This window comes from Gekko japonicus, unplaced genomic scaffold (assembly GCF_001447785.1).
Source record: "Gekko japonicus isolate JY-2015 unplaced genomic scaffold, Gekko_japonicus_V1.1 scaffold4248, whole genome shotgun sequence".
Lineage (NCBI taxonomy): Eukaryota > Metazoa > Chordata > Lepidosauria > Squamata > Gekkonidae > Gekko > Gekko japonicus.
Genome location: NW_015168168.1, coordinates 70393 through 79646, shown reverse-complemented (window position 1 = coordinate 79646; position 9254 = coordinate 70393). Strand labels below are relative to the sequence as shown.

The window sequence follows — 9254 nt, the reverse complement described above, 5'->3', positions numbered from 1 at the left end:
AATCCAAAACAGTCCAGTGGCACTTTAAAGACCAAGGTTTATTCAGGTACAAGCTCTCCCTCCTCTGTGAGGACAGATCTGCACGTTCCCTCCCCCCCAATAGCTAGCAATCCAAAACAGTCCAGTGGCACCTTTAAGACCAAGGTTTATTCAGGTACAAGCTCTCCCTCCTACTACTTTATTCCTGACTTAAGAGTGCAAGGCATTCCATCTCTCTGAGCAATAGAACTTTTCTTACTCAAGGATTGGTTGTTGATAATGGAGCTATAGGGACCGTGACAACGGCCACTGTTTGTACCACTGGGCTGAGTTACCCGGCAGCTATGGTTTGTAGCACCACAGGGGGCCTGGGGTTGCCAACCTCCAGGTAGCACCTGGAGCTCTCCCGCTCTGGCAGTTGAATTCCAGACGACCGAGATCAGTTCCCCTGGAGCAAACAGCCACTTTGGAAAGTGGATTCTTTGACATTATACCCTGCTAGGATCCCTCCCCTCCCCAAACTGCACCCACCACGACTCCAAACCCCCCCCCAAAAAAATTTACAGGTATTTCCCAACACTGAGCTCGCAACCCTGCTGGGGCCCCTCTGCTTAGCTCGCTCCAGAGCCATTTTTACTTTGCAGTCCGCTCCTGGGCAGCTAGAACCATCGCTCAGGAAGTAAGTGCACATACGCACATGCACAAATCTATAAGACGACGCAATATCACCTCTCCCTCACCCATGCCCAAAAGAACAATGCCCTGATGCTGCTGAAGGAATCAACAAAAGCACATTCCTTGCATAGCGAGGAGCCGACACGCCTCTTTCCATCACAAGGGAACCGAGCAGAGCCAAAGCGCTGCCAAGGACAACATGCTGGGTTTGGAACTGAAACCTCCACTCAGTCACAGAGATCAGCAGATGGCCCTGGAGGGGGGCTGCTCTCTCTCTCTCTCTCTCTCTCTCTCTCTCTCTCTCTCTCTCTCTCTCTCTCTCTCTCTGAGCATCCAACCTCCCTCAGCATTTATTGTGCGGGTAAAACTGCGGTGGCTCAAGTGGTTAAGACGCTGAACTGCAGGCTGTGGAAGGTCGGTAGTTCAGCAGTTCGAGACCCGAGTGTGCCGCATGACGGAGTGAGCTCCTGTCTCTAGTTCCAGCTCCTGCCAACCTAGCAGTTCGAAAGCAAGAAATTGCAAGTAGATAAATAGGTGCCACTTCGGTGGGAAGGGAACAGCGTTCCGTGCGCCTCGGCGTCTAGTCATGCCGGCCACATGGCCACGGAAACGTCTTCGGACAGCGCTGGCTCTTCGGCTTTGAAACGGAGATGAGCACCGCAACCCTAGAGTCGGATGCAACTGGCTTTCGAGCAAGGGAGACCTTTACCTTTTAAAACAAGACCATGATGCAAGAAAGACATGGAAAGGAACAGTTCAGAGAGAAGAGGAGAGGAGAGAAAGGGATTATTCAGACACAACTAGGGTCCTGCAAGGGAGCTTTGGAAACCTGGCTGGTTTTTAAGGGGCCACTGAGCTCAAAGCGGCATCCGTGTACCTGATTCCTCCGGTAAACACCCCACGTGAAGTTCAACAGCCTTGGAAAGGCACAAAGGCACACCAGGGTTTGTCGGCTGCGAGCAAGCATTTCCCCTCTCAGGAAATGCTCTTTTGCCCTTGTCCTGATAGGAAGGAAACCTGTCCTGGGCTGTTAAAAGATGTACCTGGGAAACTGACACTCACAGCCTTGACGAATGCAAAAGGGAGCAGAGAGGGATCCGGGTCACTGCGACAGCCCTAACATCTCGAACCAGCCCAGCCAAATACCACTCGTTGGGGGAAGGGGGGGGGGATGAAGTGGTGAAACTGTGTGAGTTATGATGCTGAAACCCTGCCGACGGAGGAGAGGCAGGTTTTGTGTATACTGAACAGGGCTAGAAACCAGCAGGAGACCGGGGGGGGGGGCACAGGAAGCAATAATCAGTGTGATGTCACTTCTGGGAAAACCCGGTGGTCACATTGTGACTCTCTAGGAATCACTGGAAACTCTATGGTCCATCCAGTCCAGCATCCTGTCTCACACAGGGGCCAACCAGTTCCTCTGGAGGGCCAAGAACAGGGCACAGAGGCCAAGGAGGCATTCCCATGGTAAGAAACTCAAAAGAGCCCTGCTGGATCTGACCAGTGGTCCATCTGGTCCAGCATCCTGTCTCACACAGGGGCCAACCAGTTCCTCTGGAGGGCCAAGAACAGGGCATAGAGGCTGAGGCCTTCATAAGAACATCAGAACAGATGTGCTGGATCAGACCGTAGGGTTTCCAGATCCAGAGTGGGAAAGACCTGGAGATTTGGGGATGGAGCCTGGGGCGGACAGGGACCTCAGGAGTTTATAATGCCATAGAGTCCACCCTCCAAAGCAGCCATCTTCTCCAGGGGAACGGATCACTGTAGTCTGGAAACGAGCGGCAATTCTGGGGGGGTCCCCGGGCCCCACCTGGAGGCTGGCCCCCCTAGTTCCCACTTAAAAACAGTACAAATACCGCAGTAACATGGAGTGTAGAGAAGCCCACTTAGTTCTTAGGAAGAACTACCTCCGTTCTGTGGCATATGCTCATTACAGCAAAAACACAAAGGCCCTGGTCACACGGGCCAGATAACACCGGGGGGGGAGGCGTGGCTGTTCGCCCCGGAGCAAAATAAAGCGCGGTAGCCCGATCACACGGTCCCCCGAGTCTCCGTGCTTCGGCTGTTAGCTGGCGATCACACGGCGATGCTGCGGCGTGGCAAAGAAGCGTCGCGGTGCGATCACACCAACGTTTCGCATTTGTGTGCATCCACAGTTCCGCGGAGCGGCACTGCTTTCAGTTTCATGTTTGTGCGCATGCGCTTACGAGAAACATCCGGTTCGCGACGGGACGTGGACGGGCGCCGGATGCCACGGGATACTAGCGCTCCCACGATCAGACACCCGCCTTTGCCATGCGTTTTCCGGACACTAGTGCACTTTCCTTGGTACTTTTTAACTCTGCATCTTCAGTGGGATGCCACGGGCTGGCCACGGGAGTGCTACGCTTCCCAGATGTTGCGGTGGGATTGTGCCCCGAAAATCCGCCCGACATTCGTGCCTTTCGCGTGGCAAATTCTCCGTGTGACCAGGGCCAAAGAGGGCCAATGCAGTGGGGGATGTGGGGAGTGTGGGGGTGTGTGTGTCAAATGCCTTCTCAGGTCTGATTCCCACTGCTGAGAGGTACCAGCTCTGGGTTGGGAAATACCTGGAGATTTGAGGGATGGAGGCTGAGGAGGGTGGGGTTTAAGGAGGAAAGGGACCTCAAAAGGGTACAATGCCCACAGAGTCCACCCTCCAAAGCAGCCATTTCCTCCAGCTGGATTCATCTCTATTGTGAGGAGTCCTGTGTGGACCGATTTGAATATGTATGAATATATTAAGCCACTAAATAAGACCTTGGACTGTACAGGCCACTGACCTCTTTAGAGAAGACTTTAGCTATACAGGAAGAGGACTTGGCTATTCATAAGAACATAAGAGAAGCCAATGTTGGATCAGGCCGATGGCCCATCCAGTCCACTCTCTTGTGTCACACAGGGGCCAAAAATACCAGGGGCCAATGGGAGGTCCACCAGTGGGGCCTGATGAATTGTATTTAGGAGTCCTGTGTGGACCAATCTGACTATATATTAAGCTACAAAAAAAGACCTTGAGATTGTACAGGAGGAGAGTTCGGCTGTATTCTACTGTTAAGCTGTTTAAGGCGTCCTATGTGGACTATAGGAGCTGCGGTGGCTCAAGTGGTTAAGACGCTGAACTGCAGGCTGTGGAAAGTCGGTAGTTCAGCAGTTCGAGACCCGAGTGTGCTGCATGACGGAGTGAGTTCCTGTCTCTAGTTCCAGCTCCTGCCAACCTAGCAGTTGGAAAGCAAGAAATTGCAAGTAGATAAATAGGTACCACTTCGGTGGGAAGGTAACAGCGTTCTGTGCGCCTTGGTGTTTAGTCATGCCGGCCACATGACGACGGAAACGTCTTCGGACAGCGCTGGCTCTTCGGCTTTGAAACGGAGATGAGCACCGCAACCCTAGAGTCGGATTCGACTGGCTTTCGAGCAAGGGAACCTTTACCTTTACCTTTTTACCTATGTGGACTATATTGAAAGACATATGAATGTATTTGATGTTAGTTGTTCATATTATAAATTTTGAATTAAATTATCTTTAGGACTTTACATGTCCAGTTAAAAAAAATTTTTTTACACAGTGTAACAGCCTCCGAGCTGTGATTTTGTATCAAACCTGCTTTCACGGTGTTACCATTACGTAGCTACGCATTTTCCACTTCGGAAACGCCACTTTCCCCTCCGCCTACGAAGTCGCACACAACCCCACTCGTGGCGTCCTGAATGCCACGGAGAAAGGATAGCCAACTGTTGTGGCGAAGTGCTGCTGGGCTTCCAGAAAGCTCTCCACACTTACTTCATTATTGCCTTCCTTCTCCTCGTCGTCAGACTCGGCACTGTCATCCAACGACTTCTCTGAAAGACGACAGGGGAAAAGAGCCATTGAGAAAAGGAGCCAAGTTCTTGGCTTTCAGTTCATCAGAAACCTTAATGAGCGTCTCTTTCCTCAAGCATCTTTCATAGCATCAAGCAGGCCTTATCGCTGCCCTTGGCCACAACCCAGGGGGCGAGTTCTCCTTGGAAGGGAGTTTCAGGAGAGCTCATCTTCCTGCACGGGAGAGCCTCCTACCAAAGTGCGGTCTGCCTGTGTATGGGCCCGGAGGAACGTCCCGACACAAGCAGCAAATCATTTTTAGCAGCTTGATCAAAGTGTGAGCGCGCAAGCTTTAATTACTGATGCAATCGAATTCATTTGCAGCTCTCTTTTGGACGGCTATTCAAATGAATTCGCAAACGCAGGGAAGGTAGATCGGGCTCAGTCTGCCAGGGCAGGGTTTCCCAACCTTTTTCAACCCGTGGGCACCTCTGGGATTCCGACACAGTGTAGTGAGTGTAGCCACAAAAACGCTGCCACAAAATGGCTGCCGCAGGAGATGGGTGCAGCTGCAAAATGGCCGCCACAGCTTATCTTCAGTCACACAGTGAAGATCCTCGTTCTGTGGTGGCGGCGGGAGCCAAAGCAATGTTTTTTTAAATTTTGCTGTGGTGGCGGCGGCGGCTGCCAAAGCAATGTTTTTTAAAATTTTCACAACCAGTCAAATCTCCAGTAGCCAATCAGAAGTCTTGCTGGGAGGAGGAGGAGATTGGATTTATACCCCGCCCTGCGCTCGGAGTCTCAGAGTGTCTTACAGTCTCCTTTCCCTTACCCTAAGCACCTTTGCACCTACGAATCAGGAGGACTGCGTTACAGGTAAATACGATTAGGATCACCTGACGGCAGCAAGACAAATCAGACTCCCACGGGACCGTCTCAGACTTGGGAGGAATTTACCGGCAGGTTTAGCATCTAGCTGCCGAGACTGGAGGCACAACCCTATCTGAAATTGGCAGGGCTTATTTCGAACTAAATCAGTTCTGGGTAGTGCAGGACAAGACACGGGTCGCAGGAACTGACCGTGAAACCAGCGACACTTCTGGCCTCAGAGTCTGCCTCCAGTTCTCTGACCCAGAAAAGCACAAACGTTTCACAGCTTTGGCGAGAGATACGCAGCCCAGATAATGGTCCGTGTCCCTCTGACCTGATTTAAGCTCCTTGATGATGAACTCAATCTGCTGGATCATATCGGCGTTTCCTTCCTCGATGTAGCACTGCAGAATGTCTTCCATTTCCTGCAGGGGCCGGAAAACAGAGCGGCGTGAGCGGGTCGCGGGGGTGACCCCCACGTAGGGTCAATTCTGCTGGCGGTGCTCTTGCGGCAGGGAGGAGAGACGCGGCAAAGGCACTTGGCCAAACACAGACGTTCCGTCCTCTCCGGCAGCTCTCTGGCTCGCTCTCGGGAGAAGATGCATCCCAAACGTGCCACGGGAGACACGCTTCGGCCACCACAACAGAACAAAGAATGACTTAAAGCTGCCCCTTTGACCAGAAGCACTAGGATAGGGGTCCCCAGTGTAGTTCCTGTGGGCGCCCGCCGCCCGCTGAGACCTTTCCTGGTGCCCACCAAGTGTTTTTAGGAAGTGTGTGGGGCTGGGTAGGGCTAGGGATGCCAGGTTCATTAGACCAACCGGAACATACTGGGAGTGGGGAGGGAAGAAGCCAGAAACAAACGTGAAAACCTCGGAAGAAAAAGGGTAGAAGAAGAGTTGGTTTTTATACCCCACTTTTCTCTACCTTAAGGAGTCTCAAAGCATCTTAGAATCGCCTTCCTTTCCTCTCCCTACAACAGGCACCCTGTGAGGTCGGCGGGGCTGAGAGAGTCCTGAGAGAACTGGGACTGGCCCAAGGTCACCCAGCAGGCTTCCTGTGGAGGAGGAGTGGGGAATCATGAGGAGGAGGAGTGGGGAATTGAGAGCCAGTCTGGTGTAGCGGTTAAGTGCACGGACTCTAATCTGGGAAGAAGAAGGAGAAGGAGGAGGAGGAGGAGAAGAAGAAGAAGAGATTGGATTTATACCCCGTCCTTCACTCCCCAAGGGAGTCTCAGAGCGGCTGACAAACTCCTCCCCCTCCCCACAACAGACACATCCTGGGAGGTAGGTGGGGCTGAGAGAGCTCTTTCCAGAACTCTCCTTGAGAGAACAGCTCTGACAGAACTACGGCTTGCCCAAGGTCATCCAGCAGGTGCAAGGAGTGGGGGATTCAAACCCGGTTCTCCCAGGTTAGAGTCCGCGCAGTTAACCACTACACCATAGGCACGTGTGGGGGGAGGGGTGATGGTCTGGTTTGTGGGCAAAATCTCTATGGCAGAATCAGCTTCTACCATAGAGTTTTGCCCAAAAACCAGAGTGGCACCCCCCCACACGTGCCTACATCACTTCACGTTTATTTCTGGCTTCTTACCTGTTTGGGGTGTGTGTGTGGAGAGGAGTGCCTGAAACAGGGGGATGCCTGCCCCCACGGGTGTGTGTGTGTGTCTGGTATCCCTAAGTAGGGCTTTTGCCCAGGACAGCTTCTGATGGGCCACTGGAGATCTGATTGACTGTGCAGATCTTGGCACAAGTTCTTATGGGTTTTTGAAGCTTTGAGGCTCCTCAGAGGTGTAAAGTGCTTTTAATGATGAATGATAAGCTGCCAGGGCTCTTTTTGTAGAAAAAGCCCAGCAGGAACGCATTAGCATAATAGGCCACACCCAACAGCAGGAACTCATTAGCATATTAGGCCACACCCCTGACAGCACAGCTCATTAGCATATGAGGCCACACCCCCATGTCACCAGAAGTGTGGTCATCCAGCCACACCCACCTTTTGCTTCTTATTCTGTTGACCTTGTTTGTTGTCAAAACCCACGGCCTTTTTTTTTTAGCAGGAGCCCCTTTGCATGTTAGGCCACACACCCCTAATGTAGCCAATCCGAATGAGTGTCTGCTGTTGGGTGTGGCCTATTATGCTAATGAGTTCCTGCTGGGCGTGGCCAACTCGGGAGCCAGCCGGAACTCCGTTCCTGTGCGTTCCTGCCCCAAAATAGCCCTGATAAGCTCCAATACAGAATTATCAAAGGGAAGACTGCATGAACTATACTAGGAGGGCCAAACTGCAGCTCGGGAGCCGCATGCGGCTCTTTCACACAGTCTAATGTAATGTTAGTAAAAAGCAAATGTGCATATTTTCCAATTTGCTCATGTCTTGCGGCTCTCAAACGTCTGACGTTTACTCTGTGTGGCTGTCACGTTAAGCAAGTTCGGCCACCCCTGAACTGTACTCTCTGATGAAGATATGAAACGCCTGAGACACGACCTGGGATCTGCGTTAATTTAAAGAGTTTAAGGGTTGCCACACCTATGTGGACATATTGTGGAGTTCTAAGCCTTGCCAAGCTCGCTTCGGCATTTAGTGGGTGTTCCACCGCTTTTGAAAATATTGGTCCGGTTCAAGGTCTATGTCTTTATTGATACCATTGTTTAAAAAGGACCATTTTTCACTTTGGTGACATTGTAAATACACACCCCAGGCGTGTTATTCATGAGCTTTCTATCTTACGATCGGTTTATGTTATTGCGTTTTTTAATTGTGTTGCATATGAAACAATAGAAAATTGGATATTAGAATACTTGTGAACAACTTGTTATTTGGATATTTATTGTTAAAAAGCTTCGAATCCAATTGGCTGATTTCTGTTAAGCGGAAAATTTTGCTCTTGGGGTATTCTCCCTTAGCGCTGCTGGAGATGGGTAGGGACCGAGCTAAGTTAGAAATTAGACAGAGGATCAAGGATACCGAACGCCAATTAGATCTACAGGTGTCCCCAACATTTATAGCGCCAATTAGTAACAAATACATCGTTGCGCATGCCCCATATCTTAAAGTTTTGGAGTCCCGTAAACTCAGGAGGGCATATACACTGGCTAGATGCTCGGCCTTACCCTCTGCAGTTCTCGAGGGTAAATTTTAAAAAATTCCCCGATCGGCGAGGCTATGCTTATGTGCATTGGGGGAGATCGAATCCCAGGAACACGTGTTCCTGAGATGCCCGTTATTTGAAGAGGCTCGTGCTAAACTTATTGATCCCCTTCTGGCAGGCACTTCGGATCAGGACAAGATGGAGAACTTGTTTCTTAATCTTGAACATACAGCCCTCCATCAGATCGTGAAATTTTGTTCCTTGGTGGTAGAAGTGCATCAGCAGGATGGTTGTCACTAGGGTCAGGACTGTTTGATTTTAACTGGTACCGTTCCTTTTGGTACTATATTTTATTCTTTTATACTATACTGTGCTTTATGGCAGCGTATTTACAGTTTGGTCTTTTTACCTTGTTGAATTTCGGAAATTTTACTATCTGGCCATTGTAATTTATTTATTCTGGTTTTATATTGCTGGCTAATCGCTGTCACAATAAATTCATTCATTCATTGTTAAAAAAGCATACAGCATTTAGCTTAGGCTATTAGGTTAGATTCCCGTGTCTGTATTCCTTTTCTATTAATAGTTGACTTTAGGATGAACATAAGAACATAAGAGAAGCCAACGCTGGATCAGGCCAATGGCCCATCCAGTCCAACAGCTAATGAACTCTGGCCATGAAAGACTTTGACGACATATTGAGACAATCGAGATTCTGTGTTGGTCCTAACAAAACGTATTCTGATACTATTACTGTGCGGATTGCCTACCCCCCCCCCCCCATGGGACGTCGGGGGCCCTCAGATTTAAGCACACA

The 9254-nt window shown here is 50.5% G+C and overlaps 1 protein-coding gene across 1 annotated transcript in view; it reads right to left on the bottom strand.

Moving 5' to 3' along the window:
- The window catches only part of ARMC9 (armadillo repeat containing 9), a gene marked incomplete at both ends in the record, with an annotated part of 85521 nt that overhangs the window by 12847 nt on the left and 63420 nt on the right, over positions 1-9254 (bottom strand). The window contains 2 exons of the mRNA XM_015414969.1: positions 4459-4517; positions 5681-5771. Coding sequence (XP_015270455.1) covers positions 4459-4517; positions 5681-5771 — 150 coding nt within the window. The remainder of the gene's footprint in view (positions 1-4458; positions 4518-5680; positions 5772-9254) is intronic.